This window comes from Arachis hypogaea, chromosome 8 (assembly GCF_003086295.3).
Source record: "Arachis hypogaea cultivar Tifrunner chromosome 8, arahy.Tifrunner.gnm2.J5K5, whole genome shotgun sequence".
Taxonomy (NCBI): Eukaryota; Viridiplantae; Streptophyta; class Magnoliopsida; order Fabales; family Fabaceae; genus Arachis; species Arachis hypogaea.
This window is the reverse complement of record NC_092043.1, coordinates 11919284-11941369: the sequence shown is the minus strand read 5'-3', so window position 1 is coordinate 11941369 and position 22086 is coordinate 11919284. Positions and strand designations below refer to the sequence as shown.

At 34.2% G+C, this 22086-nt stretch overlaps 2 protein-coding genes across 2 annotated transcripts; both read right to left on the bottom strand.

Moving 5' to 3' along the window:
- Positions 1-11650: 11650 nt before the first annotated feature.
- On the bottom strand, positions 11651-15217 carry LOC112706127 (serine hydroxymethyltransferase 4). The gene is made up of 4 exons (XM_025757265.3): positions 13631-15217; positions 12816-13218; positions 12532-12624; positions 11651-12323 (listed from the first exon to the last, which is right to left on the bottom strand). Exons 1-4 carry the CDS (start codon positions 14762-14764, stop codon positions 12097-12099), a joined length of 1857 nt encoding a protein of 618 aa, XP_025613050.1. The 5' UTR covers positions 14765-15217; the 3' UTR covers positions 11651-12096.
- Positions 15218-17564: 2347 nt separating this feature from the next.
- On the bottom strand, positions 17565-20585 carry LOC112706126 (uncharacterized). The gene is made up of 3 exons (XM_025757264.3): positions 20001-20585; positions 18793-19305; positions 17565-17981 (listed from the first exon to the last, which is right to left on the bottom strand). Exons 1-3 carry the CDS (start codon positions 20214-20216, stop codon positions 17772-17774), a joined length of 939 nt encoding a protein of 312 aa, XP_025613049.1. The 5' UTR covers positions 20217-20585; the 3' UTR covers positions 17565-17771.
- Between the last annotated feature and the right edge of the window lie 1501 nt (positions 20586-22086).

Below are 22086 nucleotides of genomic sequence, written 5' to 3'. Positions count from 1 at the left end.
AATTTTAAAAAAAAATTAAATATTTAAATTAATCCGAAATCTTGATTCTATGAGTTATCATATGAAATTATATACTTAATGAATAGACATCTCATTAAATTAATTATAAAAATGTAACTAGAAATACAATCATTATTCCATACTTTAAATTACAAAAATTAATTATATCTCATCATAATTTTATTAACCCAAATAACTCTTTATATCTAATCTACTGTATTTATGCCTAAATAAATGCACAAATAAATGTATAAAATTATACATGTAATTTACTCTAATTAAAATAAAAAAGAAAAGTAAAGGAAAAAGCTCGCCTACAAACAAAAGGAATTAGTGATTGAAAAGCAAAAAAGTTTTATAGAAAAGAACGGTATAAATAATAGAAATGATAACAATTAATTATACATCAATAATGTTAACATTAGTTTAGTTTAAATATAGTCAATAATATAATAACATAAACACATACTTAAAATAAAAGAATGAATTAATGAATATAAGATATCATAAGTGGTAGCAAAAAAATTAACATTTTTTTCTTTTGTATTTTGGTTGAATATAAAAGTAAAATAATAATATAATATTAGAGTTTATGTTATTCTCTTTATCGTAGTTTCATTTTTTTACATTATAGGGTCAAAGTCAAATAAAAAAATTGTTTTAGGAAAGAGTAGAATTAGATTAAAAGTAAATATTTTTACTAAATTAAGAATGGTCATGTGCATTGCACATAATAAGTTTTTATTGGTAATTTTTTTTATTATAAAAGAAATTTTTATTTACTATTCACCAAAACATCATTCTTTCCCTTAATATTATTTGTCAAATAATATTTTTTGGTTTCGTATCTATGCTTGGTTGATATGGATAAGTCACAGATGTGATTTGATTGGTGGTAGAAAAAAAAAATCAAAAAAACCATTAAAAAGAGCCATAAAATTGTTGAAATATTGTAAATATACTAATTTAATTTTTTATCAAAATAAAACACATTTCTATACATGTGGAAACTTAAAATTTCTCAAAATTTTATAAAAGAGAACAAATCTAATAATTATTGCTTTAGTTGATTGACATTCTATTTTCGATATTATTTTCAATATGATAATAAATAAATGACTCAATTGAACAACATAAATTATGGGGTAAAAAATATAAATAAACCAAGCTGAGAAGTTTATTATCCAAATCAGCCAAAACAAAAATTTTTTCAGCAATCCACCAATGACCATTTAAATATAATTCGAATCAACATGATTCGAACTACAAATGCATGTAATTTGAAACAATTTGCTTCGAATTACGTATGAATGAATATGCATGTAATTTGAATCAAGTAGAATCGAATTAGAGAAGGTAAATCGAATTGACTCGATTCAAATTAGTAGGCTCACGTGACTCTATGGAGTTCGAATCAAATTGATTCGAATTATTCAATGTTGGTGACACTAGGTAGTTCGAATTAAGTTGATTCGAATTACTAGTGAGTTGCCTATATAAGGAGTTCGAACCAAACTCATTCGAATCAGTTACCCTTCCTCATACCCCCACCAAATCCCAGAGAAAACGACCCAGAATCTGTTCGACAAAGACTCGAGAGGCAGATTGACGCCATGGGGGACGATCCGGGAAGGCTGTATCGTTTGGATGGAGTCGCTCACATCACCGGGATGATCAACGACGAGGTTAGTGGTTTTTAATAGTGGTATATGTTTAGTGGTTTTTGTTGTTACCATATGTTAGTGGTTTATTAAAGTAGTATTGCTAGTGGTTTATTAAAGTGGTATTTCTAGTGGTTTATATAAGAGGTTTTGCATGCGGTTTTGTATAATGGTTTTCTATGCGGTTTTGTTGATGGTTTTTGTTAGCGGTTTACGTAGGTGATTTTTGTAGTTGTTAATTTGAGTGGTTTTGGACGGCGGTTTAATGGAGTTGCCCATGGTTTATGAGAGATAAGGATTGAAATACAAATAAAATTTTAATTTAATTTACACAAATAAAATTGAAATCAATTAATTAAAATATAGGTACTTTAAGTGTAAAATATTATTAAAATTTCAGTATCTCAAAACAAATGCTACCTAATATATCTTCATTTTTAACTAGTGCTGACGAGGTGGGAGAGAAAGAATGACCACGACTCAATATTCTCACCCTCGACTAGTGCGAATACAACAGGGAGTATATTGGAGTTCCCGTCCTGTGCAATCGCAACAAGCAGAGTACCCCCATACTTGCCATATAGATGGGTCCCATCAATACTCACCAACGGCTTGCAATGACAAAATGCTTCGATACACGGTGGGAAAGTCCAGAACAGTCTGTGAAAATAAGCATGAGATTTGTTCAGCTGTCCCCCAACACAAACAGGGCTAGTTCGAAGAACTGCAATAGAACCAGGCATGGTCAGCTGCACTCCTAACACCCACCTTGGGATTTCGTTGTAAGACTCATCCCAGTCACCATAAATGAGCGCAACAGCTTTCTACTTTGCCATCCAGACCCTCCTGTATGTAGGCCTGAACCCATAGTATGAGGCAGTCGCATTTAGGAGCACCTTGATGCTGACGGATGCATCGGCTCTAACCATGGGCATAATGAATGCCGATATCACATGATAATCCAAACTCCTGTGATCGCTGGAGATAGAGCTGGCCAGACAAGTATGTGGTCCATTGTACCGTTTGACCTCCCAAATGCCCTTGCGCTGCCGGAGACTCAGCCGAATCAACCATTTGCACCCATTCCCGAACTGAGAACACTTGCCAACATAACGGCGATAATTAGACTCCACTATCTTGTACTGTACACCTCGGCAGATGCTGTAAGTCTTCACACTTAATAGGGCATCCTCCTTATCCTGAAATTGCTGACCAACCTGGAACTCTATCATACCAGTTGACCCTTCTGCATCTCTAGCACCAAATCCAGCAGGCTCCCCAGGTACCCCAGCCTGCCTCATGGCCTCCAGGTCCAAAGATGAAAAATGTGGAGGGTACTGCTGTGTGCCAGAGCTAGAACCACCACCCGCACCGGCAAGCTCACTCGCTCCAATATCATCGCCACTGTCATCAGCAATCATATCTGGCTCGATATCATCGTCCTCTAGATCATTAAACAATCCATCTCCAGCCCCAGCCGGTGCAGCACAGTGTACAGAGGTAGGTAGAAGTTCCGCTGTTCCAACCTCGTCGCCAACACTGCCGTTGAGATCAACAGCGAACGAATGGGAGGCGACAGGCGGGGCGGGTGGCTCGTACGCAGGGACTGAGGAAGATACAACGGCAGGTCTTGAGCTAGAACCAACAACCGTCGCTAAAGTGTTGGTATTTCGGTTCGAACCCCCGAGCTGGACACCACATCAACCAGCTTTGCCAACAGCTCTGGTGTCCGCACTTCGTGAAACTGCCGTCGACAAAGAAACATGACCTGCAAGTCCTCATCACTCCCGATCGTGAAACAATCATACTTCACGCTATCTTGGAGCACCGTGATTGGAATGCGATAGAAAAACTTCTTAACCCTTTTCACACCATCCAGACCAAGTTTCAGCAGTACCGACCTAGCAAGGTCAACATAGCTCGTCGTAGAACTCACGATAATACAGAGAGGATCCTTATCGGTGAACTTCACACCGGACCGAGTTTTTCTCTTAATCGATCCCTTATGGTGAACCAATACTATAAAAATGTCCTCACCAGCCATGTGACCCCTCAATAATGAGAGCAAATCACGTTCATCACATATATATACAGGTCTGGATCACACTAATTCGAAACAACATAATTCGCACTATATATACATAATTCGAATCAACTCAACTCGAATTAAAGTTTGGTTCTTGTTCCTTAGTAATTCGAATCGACCTAATTCAAATTGTGTATAGGTCGTTTTTTTTTACTAGTTCGAATCGAGTAGATTCGATTTAGCAATGCATAATTCGAACCATGTTCATTCGAATTACATGCATATCCGTTCAAAGATAATTCGAAGCAAGTTGTTTCGAATTACATGCATTTGTAGTTCGAATCATGTTGATTCGAATTATATTAAAATTGTCATTGGTGGATTGCTAAAAAATTTTTTGTTTTAGCTGATTTGGGTAATAAACTTCTCAATTTGGTTTATTTGGGTTTTTTACCGTAAATTATGTTACAAATTATTATATTAATACTAAAAATAATCAATTTAGATAGTTTGATATTTATCCTAATTAAATTAAGTAACTGATATAAAATAAATTATACTTAATTTAGTTTAATAAAATCATCCGTATGTATTTACACCATTTTAAAATTTAGAGTTCTTTTTAAAGTTAATTTATACTTATCAAAATTAAAAATTCTAACATAACTTCATATATTGATAAAATTTAAATTTATTTTTATATTTATGTTTATTGTATTTTTAAAATCTTAAAAATTATTTTACTAAACAAAATTTTTATTTCTTGTATTTATTAAAAATCATTTATTTTTAGTTTAATTTATCAAACATATGTGCTATAATTTTTAAAAAGATGTTTTTAGAAAGTAAAATTTAATAAGGTATTTTTGATAATTAAAAGTATTAACAAATGAATAATTAAAATTTTATAATAATATTAATACAGACATGTGAATAATTATTGAATTTGAAAAAGCAACATCATTATTAAATTATATATTTTATAATATATAATTTTAATATAAAATAAAAATAGTGAAAATCAATTAATATTAGAGTTATTATTAAGTACTTTTAGAGTAAAAACAAAATAATCTACTCTGATCTTTTTAACAATCAATTTATGCCACATATAACTTTGTTATAGATACTCATCAATAATTCGCTATTTAATCAGTATATTAGTGTAAGAATTATAATTTGCACTGACAACACCTAATAATTTTTTTTAATACTATATCTTAACATTTTATATATGTGTAACATCATTATATTTCATCACTCGAGTAAAAAAAATAAGAAATATTACATAGTTGAAATATCATATAACTCATTTCACTATTATTTTTAAATTATTAATTAAAAAAAGCAAGTCTCAATTTTTTGTGCAGAGTAGAGTACAATAAAATATATAAATCAAATAGATATAAACATGAAGATTCTAAATTTTTATTAACAATTTTTTGGTACAAAGTTACTATTTATAAGAATATATTAACCATCCAAATTAATTTAGTACCATAAAACTTATTTCAGTACCTATTTTAATATAATTGTTGACTTTACATTCTTATAATTATTAACAATCCAAATAAATCAATACCATATCACTTATTTCATTATTCATTTTAAAGTAATTACGAACATTCTATTTTTAATTATTTTTTAGTTTTCATTCATTTTCAATCAATTATATTAATGTGCAATAAATTAAATTAAATTAAATAAGATAATACTTATATTAATTAATATAATTTTTTAATTTGGGATTAACTTATGTTTAATTTAGTATTATTTTCTATAAAAAATAATTGTTAGACCAAAAACCAAATATATTATACTAAAATAAACTATTGATAATTAATTTTTCAAAAAATTTAGAATTCAGTAAAAATTTTATAAGGTCAACCTTAAACACAAGCAATTAATTTCTAATTGTCAAGTATTATTGCTAAATTGATCTTAAACTTTATAAAATTTAGTTTTCAAATATAAAATTAAAACAAAATAAAACTTAGAACTATTTTTAACAAATTTTACTGATAAAAAATATATTTTATCCTAATTTTTATCATGTGTATATCTTACTATCTTAGTTTAAAAGTAAAATAAATCACTCATTTTTTTTACATTAGTAATTTTTTCACTTTAAAAGAGTTTAATCTATCAAGAGCATTCGGTATTTTTCTTGGATTTTTGAGATCGTATAGACTTACTAGGATTTAGGGTTTAATTATGATCAGAATTTTGCTCTCATGTATATGTTACAACAACATTTATTTAGAAATTAAATTTTATTTATAAACTTACCAAAAGAGTGTAAACATTAAAACAGATAACAAATAGTGAAGATTTAAAAAAAAATTCAAATTTGGAGGTACTTCTAACTTCTGAGGTACTCTAATTAAAATGAACGAGGAAAGAGTGAGTGGTGAGAGTCGGATGGAATGTCCGAGGGCAGAATACGGTGAGGCTTTACTGATCAAAAAGATTATGGGGGAGAGTGCGGAAAGGGCTGCATCAGGTGACAAGGAGGGTTTCCAACAGAGTAGTTTTAGGGCGGCTTCGAAGGTTTCATTCCGTGATAAGGTGGTCGGTTCTTCTGCTTACTAGGGTTGATGCCTTAGATGGGGATTTATTGGTGGTTGTCACAGAGAAACAAGGCGACCCAACGCCTCCAAAAGTTAGTTTTTCTAAGGAGGCTAGAAACGCTCTATCTGAACCCTACAAAGAGGCCATCGTGATTAAGGTCCTTGGGAAGCATTTCAATTATATGGTCTTGGTGCATAAATTGAAAGGCGTATGGAGGCTTAAAGGAGGCTATGAAGGTTTCGATTATTTCTTAGTCAAATTTAATCTCAAGAAGGAAAAAGAGAATGTATTATTAAGGGGTCCATAGATGATGTTAGGGCATATTACATTGCGGTCAAGCCATGGACTCTGGATTATAAACCATGTGAGGCATCATTTGGGGACCCGATGGTTTGGATACAGATTGCAAGGTTGAGCCTATGGTATTATCATGAAAAGTCCATGATGTGGATTGCTTCGGTTATTGGCAAACTCGTCAAGGTGGATCTTGCAACCAGGTCGGCAGAGAGGGAGAAGTTTGCTAGGGCTTGTGTACAAGTGAATCTGGGGCTGCCAATTGTTCGACAAGTGGTTGTCAACGACTTTGAATATAGTGTGGAGTATGAATGTATGCCATTGAATATAGTAGAGAAATGTAGCACATCCATGGTTCCTTCAGTGGCTGTGGATGTACATACAGGACCAATTATTCATGAGATCCATCCGGTGAACCAGAATCAGTAAATTTTTTAATTTGGAATTGCACCCATTAATATCGCAGCAGTAGCGGATTCTGCGAAGAAGATGCAGGCAACTATGTTGCATGAGAAAGTTGATATAAAGGAGCCATTGGACAGAGAAGGGGGCTAGACCAAAGTTGTTAGAAGGGGTATAGGGAAATTGGGCCAGAAAGCTAAGGCCCAAGCGGTGGCTAAAAGCTTGACACCCCTTTTTTGGACACTAGTTGGGCTGGGTGGATGGCTCGAAGGAGGGGAGAGAGACTCGTGAGAAGGCTGGGTTGAGTAACGGGTTGCCTTTTTCTTCTGGCCAAACTCCATCGAAGTCAAGGGAAAAGCTCAACAGCGTGTCTGCAGCTGGGTCTTCGACTACCCTCCATGCTCAAGAATGGCCACAAGAGACGAAAACCGGCATCGCTGCAAAACTCACTAGTGCACCAGGACACTGACGGCGCGCCGAAATAGCAGTTGCAGGATAACACGCCGACGGTGGCTTCCATTGCGGTGGGGACTGGGGGAGCATTCCTGAGCAGCCATTTGTGCCGGGAAGGCAAGGAACACGGGAGGTTGCTGGTCCTTCATCGATTCACTAAGGGTCTGCTACTGAGGTTGGTTCCATTTATGCCCATTTATTTTTATGGATCATTTATATATGAATTTCTTATCTTGGAACATTAGAGGGGCTTCTAACAAAATGGTTCGGATGTATTACAAAGAGTTAGTTCGTAAATTTAGTCCAACTTTTTTCATTCTTTATGAAACTCATGTGCCTTTTGAACGAATGAAACTCTTTTGGATTAAACTTGGTTATCATGATATTGGGATTGTGGAGGCTAGAGGTCACAGTGGGAGAATCTGGGTGTTGTGCTCTAATTCTATCCTGACTGTCAAAATGGTAGATATGGCTGACCAATGTATTAGTTTTAAAATCTATGTGGCCAGTGTTTTTGGTTATTGTAGTGCTATATATGCTAATCCGTATGTTCATAGGCGAATGGGTCTGTGGAATAATTTGATCAGAATTTCAAATATGATTTAGGGTCCCTAGATTGTGTTAGGAGGCTTTAATGAGATTCTGATACAGAGTGAGGTTAGAGGGGTGCTTTCAGTCAGGCTATGGCAAAAATTTTTGCGGAAACTCTGGCAAACTACCATCTATTTTATATGGGGGCTATTGGAGGAAGTTTTACTTAGTACAGGAGGGTTAGAGGAGATTTGCGGGTTGCGAAAAAATTGGATAGAGCTGTTGTTAATCAGGAGTGACGATTGCTGTTTCCTAAGGCTTATAATGAGGTTTTGACGCGTCTTCATTCTGATCACTATCCTTTGCTCGTTAGATGTACACTGAGTATGAAAGCCAAGAAGTGTTTGGGACCATTTAGATTCCAAGCTGCCTAAATGACTCATCCGCTTTTTAGCAATATTGTTCGTACACCTTGGAATAAAAGGGCCATTGATATTGTTAGAAGTTTGATCGAGGTGTAGAATGATGCTCTTCTTTTCAAGAAGAAAATCTTTGGTAATATGTTCGTTAAAAAGAAGGAGTTGGAGAGGCAATTGAATGATGTTCAGATTTTTTTTTTTTAGAGTATGAAGGATCTGGGGTTAAGGGTGAAAGAACAAGGTATTCATAATGAGTTAAATAGTATCCTTCTCCAAGAAGAGCTTATATGGTATCAGAAATTGAGAGAGTAATGGGTTTGGTGTGGTGATAGGAGCACTAAGTTCTTTCACTTGCAAATGATCATTAGGCGAAAGCGGAATAAGATTCATGAACTATTTCTGGAAGATGAAACTTAGGCTACTGAGTCATAGGAGCTAGAGAAAGAAACAAACTCCTTCTTCCAAAAGCTTTTTTCGACAAGAGAGAATATTGATCTAAATACTATGGGAGAATTTCCTAGTCCTTCCCTTAGTAATGAGGCCTGTCAAAGGTTGGTTTAACCGGTGGCATTGGAAGATGTGAAAAGAGCTGTAACGACCATAAATTCTTTCAAAGCTCCGAGACCAGATGGTTTTTAGGTCCTGTTTCATAAGGATTTTTGGAACTCTTTGAGCTATGATGTGTGGGGTTTAGTCAAGAGAGCTTTTGATTGAGAGATTCTAAATGCTGTAATTTTCGAGTCATATATTATTCTAAATCCTAAAGTTGAAGTTCTTACTTCTTTAAGAGATTTTCTTTCCATCAGTTTATGTAATGTTCTTTATAAAATCATTACAAAAGTGCCGGTGAATAAGGTTAGATCCCTTTTTTGTTGGAGATCATTGGCCCACTTCAAGGTGGTTTTATTCTGGGAAGAGGTACAACGAAGAACATCATCATTGCGCAGGAAATTATAAGTTTCATGAAGAACACTAAGTCCAGGAAAGGGACTATGACCTTTAAGATTGATTTGGAGAAGACGTATGACAGAGTAGTCTGGAGATTTTTTGAAACTTCTTTGGTTCGATTTGGCTTTCCGAGGGTTACTATTCATCTTATTATGGCTTGTGTGACATCATCTTCTTTGTCTATTTTGTGGAATGGTGATAAACTCCAAAGCTTTAACCCCTAGAGGGGTTTGAGATAAGGGAATCTCATGTCCCCTTATCTCTTTGTGCTTTGTATGGAGTGTCTTGCTTGTTTTATTGTCCATTGGGTTTCTCAAGGCTCATGGATACCAGTGTCAATTTCTAGACATGGTCCAAAAATATCTCGTTTGATGTTCACTATTGCTGTTCTGTAAAGCTACGAAAGCTCAGGTAGAGAAGGTTATGAAGTGCATAGATTTATTCTCCAAAGTATCAGGTCTGCGGGTGAATCTTAGTAAGTCTAGGGCTCAATGTTCAAAGAATATTTCTATGAAAAAAAAGGAGATGCTCTTGGGAGTCTCTAGTATTCATTTTTGTTAGGACTTGGAAAGGTACCTAAGGGTTAATATAGGGCATGAAAGGTCTGCTCAAGAAGTTATTGAGAAAATTCAGAACAATCTTGCTAGTTGGAAGGGGTGTCTACTGAATAAGGTAGGAAGGCTTTGTTTGGTTAAGTCGGTAATGGCGTCTATTCTGATCTACAACATGCAGGTTACTTTTCTTCCGAAGTATGCATGTGAAAATATTGATTCATTAATGCGACAGTTCTTTTGGAGAGGCCATAATAATGGGAAAGGTTGTCATTGGTTAAGTGGGAAGTAGCATTACTCCCAAAAAGGCAGGTGGTTTGAGTATAAGAGATACATACTGTGCTAATCTGGCGCTTCTTGGCAAGTTGGTTTGGGATTGCTTCAATAATAAAAACAAACTATGGGTGCAGATTGTGATGCAAAAACACCTTCAAAATTGGAATTGTTTTAGTGGTAGTCTTGGATAGAATGCGTCGGCCATTTGGAAGAACATTCTTAAAACATATGAGGTTCTTAAAGATGGGTTTAAGTGGAATGTAGGGGATGTGCAGCAATCCGTGTGGTATGATGAATAGACCCCGTTTGAAAGACTTTGTGATCTTGTTCCCTGTGTTCACATATTTGAGTCGGAATTCGTAGTGGTTGATTTGTGGCGTGATGGATCTTGGGTGGTAGATACGCTTGCTACGACAATTCTTCTTACAGTTAAACAATTCATTTGCAGCCCTCCCTACCCAAATTTGGCGGGCCTGGATCCGGAATGGAGTTGGTGGCCTACAAGGGCAAAAGGGTACAATGCAAGAGAATGTTACAGTTGGTTGTTGAAGCATAAAGTGAATTGGAATGAAAATTGTGATTGGAGCTGGCTTTGGCATTTAAATTTTTCGGAGAAGATCAAATTCACTATGTGGCTTGGGTTTCATAACGCTCTCCCGACGGAGGCTTTCCGATTCAGGCGGCATCTAGCTAGTTCGAATTTGTGCCAGAGATGCAATGCGGCTCAAGAGACAATTGAACATTGCCTGTGGGACTGTGTTAAATCCAAGAGTCTTTGGCAAATGTTATATATTCACTTTATTGACTCGTTTGAAGGCATCTCCATTGAGACTTAGTTTAGAAAGGTCGTGCCTAATAATGAGGTTCTTTTTGGGGCCAGAGTGTGGTGGTTGTGGAGACATAGATGTAATGATGTTCTCAACGTTGAGAATCTTGGGACGGATCACAAGGTGGTTGCGCCAATTAGAAGCACTGTCATGGACCTGAGACTTTATATGCACCAATGTTCTTCCTTCAGCACCTTCAAGAATCGTTGGCGTTGGGAACCCCCTGTAGGTAATAGTTTTAAAGTTAATTGTGATGTAAAGTTTATTCTCTGATTTGAGTTTGCCTGATTTTAGTTGTATTATTAGAGATTCTAATGGGAGTTGGATCTTGGGCTATTCTGGTAGTTTTCTTCTTTGGTCTATCACTAGATATGAGCTTTTTATAGTCTAGATGGGACTTATTTTAGCCTTAGACTATAGTTTGAGAGACATTGTGTGTGAAACGGATTATTTGAAAGTCCTGCACCTTTTGCATGATTCTGGTGATGGGTACACGTCTAAAGTTGATTTAGTTCACAAAATTCAAGATCTCAGATGGCTAGATATAAAGCAAGAAGTAATCCCAATAATGTAATTTGGTCAGAGTCTAATGATGTTCTCCAGCAAATTATACAGATCTGATTTAGGATAGATGTTTGCTTTGGTCTTTTCTTTTGTTTGGGCACGAAGGGGAAAAAAAAAGTAAAACAGATATATAAATTCACATATTTATGAAAATAGTTATCACATCCACGATCCATTACATAGGACAATTCTTTGGGCCTTCTTTTCTTTGGTGTGGTATATGAAAACTTGAAACATTTTTCACTGATCCGTGTAAAATGGCACCAGAGGAGTGAAGGGCTTCGGAAAAATTGTTTAGGAGAATAGTAGAAATAGCATGCACACTTGAACTAACATATTCTATTTCCTGTTATTGCAGTGAGGTGTAGTTACTAATTACTGCAATTGCTTCATAAACAAAGATAGCCACAAAAATTGGGAATGAATAATTTGTGCACTCTCAAAGTGAGTAGCAAGCAAACAATTCCTATGTGTGATGTATAAGGTGTGGTATGAATATCTGACTTAATTTCCTCTTCTGCATATGTCTAATTTACAGGAGCAAAATTATTCGACACTCTTCACAGCTTCAAATCAGAAATCGAATCCTGGCATAGCAAACCGGGAACTAAATGCCTCGACCTGATTTCTGAGATTGGAAATATCTTTGTTGATCTGAAGATTCTTGACGAAATCCTTGAACGGTTTGGCATGTTCCCGCTGTACAATGCTGCTGGTAATCTGAGCTGCCTTCAAAAGGAACTCAGCTATGGTCTCAAAATCTTCCTCTACACACCCTCTTGATGTCATTGCAGGGGTACCTGAACACACATGAAATTAAGGGATCTGAAACAATAGAAAACAACATAACATGGATCATCTGTGCTTTCCTAGAATATGATGTTTTGATGGCGAAAGAGAATCATATGATAAGCATGGAGAAATAGTACAAACATATTGAGCCAAAGAGAATGAGATAACTGACACTATACCAATATACTGTAATATTTTAAGATCTACAATACTTACCAATTCTCACTCCTCCAGGAGAAGTAGAACCATAAATGGCGCATTTGTTTAGAGTGATGTGACATGCCTCGCAGACCTTCTCATAATTTCTGTCTGCATTACATAATATAATTGTTTAGAGAGGATGATCATGCCAACATAAGAGAAGGGAAAATCTTAACAGAAATCAAGAGTAATACACCCAAAGGATGAAATAACCACAAAAGCAAATAGATTAGAACATTAATCAAAATAGTGAACTAATTTCACATATATATGCTAAAAATAGCAGATTGAGGAGTTACCATTCAAGCCAAGTGCAGTTAGATCCCAAAGCAACAGATGATTGTCGGTTCCATCAGTCACTAATCTGCATTTTCTTTTCAACAAAGCAGAAGCTAATGCCTGCGCATTTTTCTTCACCTGCTGCATGTATGCTTTGTACTCTGGAGTTGCAACTTGTTTCAAAGCCACGGCAAGAGCAGCGATGTGGTTATTATGAGGACCTCCCTGTAACGATGGATACAAAGCAAAGTTTATCTTCTCCTCCAAATCATAATTAACATCATCTCCATGATAATGAACATGGCCTGGTTTCCTTGGTTTCGCCCCTCTTCTGTAAAAAACAATGCCTCCCCTTGGACCCCGAAGGCTTTTGTGGGTTGTTGAGGTAACAATATCACAGTAATCAAATGGACTAGCCACTTCCTGTAAATAACAGCTCTTAATATACATAAAAGCACATTCAACAAACAAGCACTTTCTAAAATTGATGGAGTTCCGAAACTCCAACACAGTTTAAAGTTGAAATACATATAGCATTTCTTCAATTAACAATATTTTATACAGAAAGCCATGACTAGACTAAAATTAGAAATAAAACCATAGACAATCGGCAGCAAACTTCGTAATCCACTATCAATCTTTGATGAGAAAAACAAGTGCAGATTATATGTGTAGTTATAATGTAGTTTTATCTTATTAGATATCAACCTTGATTTTCTTTTCAGATGTGCAATTACCTTTCTAAAATGCAACCTACACAAAGTCAAAATCCTAAAATAATAGGTCATATAAGTAGAACAGTAATAAAAAGGATCATATAGAGAAGATAGATCACCTTAGCCGCCACAAGACCACTAATATGAGCCATGTCACACATCAACACTGCACCACATTTATCAGCAATCATCCTGAACTTCCCATAATCCCATTCTCGAGGGTAAGAACTCCCACCACAAATAAGTATCTTTGGCCTAAAGTCCATAGCTTTCTCCTCAAGCTTCTCATAATCAATGTACCCAGTTAAGTGATTCACCTTGTAAGGCATTGTCTCGAAGAAAATCGAAGCAGCAGAAACCTTCTTCCCACTCATAGTGTAATAGCCATGACTCAAGTGTCCCCCAGAAGCAGAATCCATTCCCATGATTCTATCTCCAGGATGCAAAAGACCGGTGTAAACAGCGAAATTCGCAGAAGTGCAGGAATATGGCTGAACATTCACACCCCATTTGTTAGGATCAAGATCAAAAGCAACCAAAGCACGCTCGCAGCATAGAAACTCAAGCTGATCAATGTGCTGATTCCCAGTGTAGTACTTGTTACCGGGCATTCCCTCAGAATACTTATTGGTCAAATGGCTTCCCAATGCTTCCATCACTGCCTTGCACACAAAATTCTCCGAAGCGATCAATTCGATTCCTTTGAACTGTCTTTTCTTCTCCTTCTCCATGATCTCGAAGATTTCGGGGTCTGCGATTCCAAGTGGCTGGTTCCCCCATGACAGCACCGAAGCTTTGCGCCCCTCGACTGTTGAATTTGAATTTGAATTCGAATTCGAGTCCGCGGCGAAACGCTTTGAAGGGAAGTACGATTCAGAACCCTCTATGTGCCTTCTCTTCACCGGAAAAGAACCACCCCCCATGAAGTTAATCGTTTGGTGCTGCTTCCTCTCCTCTTCCTTTTGTTCATGTGCTTCTTCTTCGTCTATGATTCCCCCTTCTTCTTCTTCTTCATCATCATCTTCTTCTTCTTCTTGATCAACATCATCATCATCATCGTCTTCTTCTTCTTCCTCGTGTTTGAGTTTATCAAGAGGCTTGTAGTCTTCGTCGACGAGTAATTGCTGCCACGGAACGGAAGGATTTGGAATGGGGAACGAGAAAGAGTTATCAGTGAGCGTAGCAGAGTGAGAAGAAACAGGGGATGAGATATGCGCGTTCAAACCGAGAGATAAACCTGGTTGAGCATCCATGGTGATAGAAAGAGAAAAAAGTTTATATTTTGAACGGAATTAGGTTTATGGGTAGCTTCTTCAGGAACAATCGGAACAACAGAGAAAACAGAGCACAGAAGAGAGACACCGAAAACAAAGCAACGATGGTGACGAAGAAGAAAAAAGTATTGTTGTTTGCATGGAAATGGAGGTCATGGAAAGAAAGAGAGAAAGAATGCGAAGATAAAATGTTGAAGAAGAAAGGGGAATGAACCTGGATGAGAAAGAGGGAGAAGGAAGAGTGAGAGAGCTATGAAGATGGAAAATGGGCATACATTAAGAAGACGTAATTCAACTTAAACGGAAAATTGAAAACTCGTACGCAGTCCATAAAATCAAAAAATAAAAGGAAGGAAAGGGAAATATGATGCGTGGAGTGGAAACTTGTGATTTTAGGGGGTTTTTAAAGACTTCTAATGTGGATGGGATCATGTCTAGGTTCACAGCTTCTACTTGTAGAGTTGTAGGGGTTAGTTTATGTGGGTCAACAATCCCCGGGTTTTTTATTTTTTATTTTTTTTAGACTGGACCGTAATGTGGTCTTCGTCTTTCAAATTGACCTTGTACATCAAGATAAAAAAATTTAGAGTGATTAATTTTTTTATTTGATTTTTTATTTGTTAATTTTTTATTATTTTATAGAGTTTAGTTTTGATATACTCATATTGAAAAAGTATATAGTCGTGTAATTATATCTTTTTTTTCTAAACCATTTATACCGTCAATATAAAAAGTAGTTATTTTTATTAATATCATATTATATAATTAGATACACGTATAAAATTACTTTTATATTGACAGTACATCAAAATTAAATTTTTATTTTATAATAAAAATGTTTTTTTAACTTTTGTTATTAAAATTATTTTAAATATTTTATTTGTATAAAAAGAATCCTTGAAATTGGCAAAGATGAATCTCTTTAGTTCAAGTTTATTTTATGTTTAAATATGTGATATCATAATGTAGATCTTTAGTGTCAGGTGTTACAAAATAATTTGATTACATGTAAGAATGATAATATATCAACGAATAATCACTTTAGTTCCATTTTATCATATGATTTGCTTATGCGTCGTATGACATGTCACGCTGTAGAAAATTAATTCTTTAATTTATATTAGGCGACTCATTTTAATTTTTTTAAATGAAAGGGTGTGAATCAAATGAGTTTTTAAATTAATTTTGTATTTATTTTTTATTTTTATAATAATTTAATATGATATCTTAATAAAAACTATATGATTGATTAAAAATATGTTTTTGTTATTTTATTCCAAAAAAAACACATATCTTATAAAAAGGAAAAATTTTATTTGAATCTTCTTTTTTATTAAAAATTAATAAATAAAAAGACAACATTTTATTCTATCAATAAAATTTAAAAAATTATTTACAAGTATAAAATATAACTATGTATAAAGACATAAAACGATTCCTTTAAAGATAAAAAGGGTATCATAAAAAGCATTCATATCATTTTTTAAATATCTTTTATTATATAAGTTATGTCATATTTTTATAGTCTTTTTGATAGTTTTTATAAATAACTAATTTAATTCAAGTTTTTTAATTTCAGAAACTAAAATGGATTATTTAGTGCAAATTTATCAATTTGATCCACTTACAATAATATGAGTATGACGAAGGAAATATGAACAAATGATGATGTTGTGACATGTGATATTACTGTTTGTCATTATACCTGTAATTAATTGCCACATCATAGTAATTGTCCACGTAGTCAAGCTACATTAGCATAATATTGGCTACATTGGCATAATATTGGCCAATCTCAAAGGACATTTTCTGTGTAATTGAAAACTTTGGATATCATCTTGGTGCACAAAACTAAACTAATATGAGGACCATTTTAAGACTTTAATAACTTTTTCCTTATCTTTCTCTTTTTGCATTTTACTATAAATTTAACTTAAGATTTATATATCACATGCTTCTGTTAAATTCCTTTTAACTATCAGGGCAAGTTATCCATTTCAAATGTCCAGAAGTGCAACAAAGTGTATGTGCCACTATCGCTTTTCACCTTCTAACTAAGCAAATGTCACAATGGTAATGATTATAGTCTTAATTTATTATCCTAATTATTTTGTTAATGTTTTTAAATGAGTAAGAATTTAAATATATATTACTTTTTGAAATATCAAAGAATAAAATTTCAAAACTCTTTTATTTAAAAATTAAGAAAAAGACAAGTTAAGACTCCTGATTATATTTCATGCAATAATATAGATAGAAAGATCATCTCAATTGGAATCCTCGTTGCTGTCGTTTTCAACTTCTCTTTCGTTTTAGATTTCATCGTTGCCCTCCTTTTGTCATGTGGACAAATTTGCCTTTCCATTATTCTCTCCAAAGTGGATCACATTGAATTTTAAATGCATCCAATTCCCTTGACGTGCCTTAGGGAAAAGACCTTTCACAATCCAAACGAATTAAATGAAATTCAGCACCCTTCATCTCACCTAAGGATATAAACGTCCCTAAGTTCAATTGGAATTTAAATACAAAATCAATCATCTACCAGAAGACAACATTGTGTGGTTGTCCTAATATTTCCGAAGTAAATACAAGTAACATGCTGACACTATAAGAAGCTTCCCCTGTTGATTTAATTGGCAGTAGGCAACAATTCTCATGATCTTTTAATTGTTCAAACAAAAGTGTACAAAGAAGTTGAACCTAGAAGAAAATGTTGCAAGAAGAACCATTTCTAGCTCTAGGTAAAAAATTTAAAATAGATTGTGCAAGAGCACCATTTTTCCCCTACTCGAATGTATTCATTTTTCCATTATGAAACAAAAATTGCAGAGCAGACACATGTTAAAAACTTGGGAAAGTCCATACTACAAGGGTTTACAATTACACTCACCTGGGAAAAATTTTCCCAAATAATGAAATTTAGATGCATTTTGAGTTGAACATTGACAAGATAACCAGTAATGAGCAGAACCTCTTAAAGAGGCTATCTTTCATCTACTCCAGCAGCTGCTGAAGGCTGCTCCAAGGATTTGTCAGAAGCTACCATAGATTTTTTATTTCCAGGCCCTGAGGAAACCTTGACAAGTGCTGGTCTTAGAACCCGGTCTCCGAGAAAGAAACCGCGCCGGGTTTCTTTAATTATAATCCCTTCCTTGAACTCTTGGGACTCCTCGCGTGCAACAGCTTCATGTAGCTACAACAAAAGAGATCCGAAAACAAATTAACCAGCAGCATCAAGCAAGGATTTCATGGTGGAGGACCCCCTTTAAGTTAAGACAGGCAAAACTAGCAGCATTGTGGTGATGAGAATAAGAAAAGAAAAATTACATTTGACATAAAAAATGAAGCATGAAAAATATTCAAAACTGTAATTAGGATTTTCGTTTGCAGAAACAACAGACAGAAAGCAAAATACTGAAGAGTCCTTATTATTTAAGGAATAAGACTTCATGCTTTTCTATATTGGCAGTTCAAACTAAAGGTGATTTCCGCTAAGATGCCCAAACAAGAAGAACCCCCATTCACATCACTGGTAAAAGAAATCTCCACAAAAAACTGATTTCATTCTTCCAAAACTATTTCTCTTCAAAGTCTAGATATGCAGAAACTCCAAACACAGATGATCTCATTCAACATTTTCTAATTCCAATTTTTCATTTTTAAAAAATATTTCCAGCAAGATAAACTGTGATATGTCACTTATGTGTACCACAATAAATCCACAATCATAAAGGAAGTAGTAGACACTTCAAATATTAACTTGACCTATAACTCCTTAAAAAACACAACCAATGAACATATTATTCAATAACAAGAAATCAAAGATGATATTCATAAAATTCATGTCCATCTCTTCCTTTTTGTGGTATTTGGGAGAATGAATGTCTAATATATCACATTGAAAATGAAATGGATCTTATGTTGGTAAGAAATTGTTCCAGATGCCAATCAGAAGGAAAAAAAGAAGAAATTAGACCAGTGTTCAATTTTCAAAATTCACTTACCAATGGATTAAATGGTTTACCAACTGTTGGTACCACAGAAACATTTAGGCTCCTCATAACTTCTACAAATTGCTTGTAAATACCTTGATAGCTTGCATCGATCTTTTTCTCTTTCTCTGTTTCCGCTATATTTTGTTGTTTGGTTCTCTCAAAATTGTCCACCATCAACAGAAGTTTTTCAATGACTTCTTCTTGGGCATCATTCTGGATAACTAGTTTTTCTTTGTCATATTTTTTCCTAAAATTATCAAAATCTGCTTGTAGCCGTAGACATTTCTCCTTAGAAGCAACTTTTTCTGCTGATAGAGTTGACAATTCTTTAATCAATTCAGTTTTTTTAGTTTCAATCAACTTTATTCTCACTTCAATCCAAGAAATAGCTTTTTCATCTCTATTGAGAATGGCTTCCTTGTATGCCTCAATGAGGGCTGCTAAACTCGGTAAAGATTGTATATCTCCATCATCTTCTGTCACTCTTCTATCATTCGGACTATCCTCCGTTTCATCACTTATCTATGGGAGATACGACAGAGGGGTTTAGCTAGGGATATAAAACAGGAACAAAATGAAATGCATAAACAAGTTGAGCTTAAAATAAACAAATATAATGAGAATTTCAAGACAATCAGAATAACAGAGTTGAGAATGAAGGACAAGAACAAATGATCAAAAGGAAATGAATATGTATAGTTTAGTTGATATCATCATAACACAGGCACAAGAATTTGAGGATCCAATACAGCATTACTACTACTATATTCTTCCATTGTAGCTATAAACTTCCTGACAATCTAAGACAGAATCCCCTTTTCTGAACCCACTTAGCTATTCATCACAGCATCATCACCATGGTTCATTAATTTCTATCAGAATTAAAAAATCAATGAACAAATTCAGGCTCTTAAGAACTTGGTCCCTAGTGGAAAACTACAATTTACAACCCAGTAAATCTAAAAGGATCACACAAACAATAAACATACTAATAAAATATTATATTTTGTAGCTAATTGTTCATCTTCATCATGACAATCTGCAATTCAGAAATTTCTGCTATCAATCTAATTATTAACACATCATGCCAGAGAATCAAAACAAAGATTATATCTTTAATTAGGGCGGTTTTAGGGGCACTGGAAGCTGTATCATAACAGGTGCAAAAACTATAAAATGAAAACAATTAAACAACAATTAAGGAGAAAGAAGCATACAGTTGGAAAGGAATCTGGCGAAGCGAGATAAGATTTGAGGAGGGGCCTTCGACTTCGATGAAGAAGGGTAGGGTTGGTGGTTCTAGTTAAGTTGTTAGAGCGAGGAAGGTGAGGAGAGTAAGATACGGTTTTAGATTTAGGAAAGGGATTTGAAGAGAAGGAAGAAGAACATGGACACGAAACTAACATAGATTGGTTACACAGAAAAGAAGCCATTTGTGCTCCAAAAGAAGAACAACTTCTCGTGTTTGTGTGGGTGAGAAATTGATTAGGGAAAATGTTCACAAAATGTAGGAAATGCTGCCGTTGAAATTTTTTATGATTTTCTTTTTCAGAAATATTTTTATGAATTTAATTTGAGTTGATTAATTAGTATAAATACTCTTTTTAATCAAATATAAATATATGACTCAATAAGAAAATATATGAATGAATTATTACAGTAATTAATTAAACATGCAAGATTTTGAATTATCCAATAAGTGAAAATATTTGTACTTTCGTAAAAAATAAAATAAAATACTGTCAGTTGAGTGGAGAAGAAAGGAATGGAAAACGAAGAAGAGAGATAGATTTTGAGTTTTCTAAAATGGTGTTTGTTATTATATATTGATAAATTTATATGTATTGATACATTTAAAATATAGACAAATAATAATTAGTCATATAAAATTTATTTTTTATATCAGCATGTATTTTTTAAAATATATATATATTATATCACTATTTTTATTAAAATATTTTTTTAATTAAATAAAAATTAAAAAATATTTTTTAATTTAATTTTATAAAAAATCTAAATATCCTTTTCTTTAGGTTAGACAAAATGTATCTCTTTAAATTAATTAAATTTTAAAATTGAGTTAATTTATAAATTTAAATAATATAAAATAAAACAATATCTAATTGATTATTTATGTACAGTCAATCATACTTATATTCTTTTATAAACCCTACTTTTTTATGTTTATTCATTAAAAAAACACATCTAAAGAACAAAAAATATTCAAAACAACTATTTTAGTATTCTTCATCTTTTCTGGATTTTCTTATCTCTCTCTTTCAAAACGTCTCTCTCTCAATTGTTAGACTGAAACTCTCTCTTCTTTCTCACACTAGCCTACTACAGTCTCTTTCAATCTCACTCGAATCTCGTCTCAGTCACACTCGCTGGCATCTCCACGTGTCACGACCTTCCCTGGATCACAGAAAAAACTCGTAGGGTCGTCGTCGCTCTTCGTCTTCTGTTTTCGAGACCTCGACGTCACCGAGTAACCATAGACCGTAGTCAGTTGGTGAGTCTCAAAAATTTATCGTTTGGGAAAGAGGAGGAAGAAGAAGAAGAAGCCCTATTTCAGGGGAGCTTCCACGGCACCTGCCAAATTTTTTTATGCTTTCGCATAATTCAATTGCAATACCGTATCTAATGCGTTTGTTTGTTGTGTTTCAGATATTTGTAGAAATTCTTTGCACAAGAGGTGCACCACTAGTGGAAAGAAGAAGGTTTGTGATTTGGAGGAAGAAGAGAAAGTATGCTTTTACTCTCTTTTTCAATTCTCTGTTTTTCTTAATATTTTTTTTTTTTTGAAGTGCCTTAATTTCTCTTAGTTTCAAAACCAAATCCTTCCAAATTTTATTCCTGGTCTGAATTTCAACCCAAATTCTCTGTCCATATTCAATACCAAGATGATGACACCGAATTTTGTAGTTGATTTGAATAAGCCTATTGTTGATCAATGATTCTAATATTTACTTGGATCACGAATTTCATGTTATTGCTTTTGAATATGGACAGAGGATTTGGGTTTAAATTCAGACCAGGGTTGAAATTTGGAAGGATTTAGTTTTGAAACTAAGAGAAACTAAGGCACTTCAGAAAAAAAAAAATTAAAAGAAATAGAGAATTGAAAAAGAGAGTGAAAGCATAGTTTCTCTTCTTCCCCCAAACCACAAACCTTCTTCTTTCCACGAGTAAAGCATAGTTTCTCTTCTTCCTCCAAACCACAAACCTTTCCACGAGTATGCACCTCTTGGGCAAAGAATTTCTACAAATACCTGAAACACAACAAACAAACGCATTAGATAC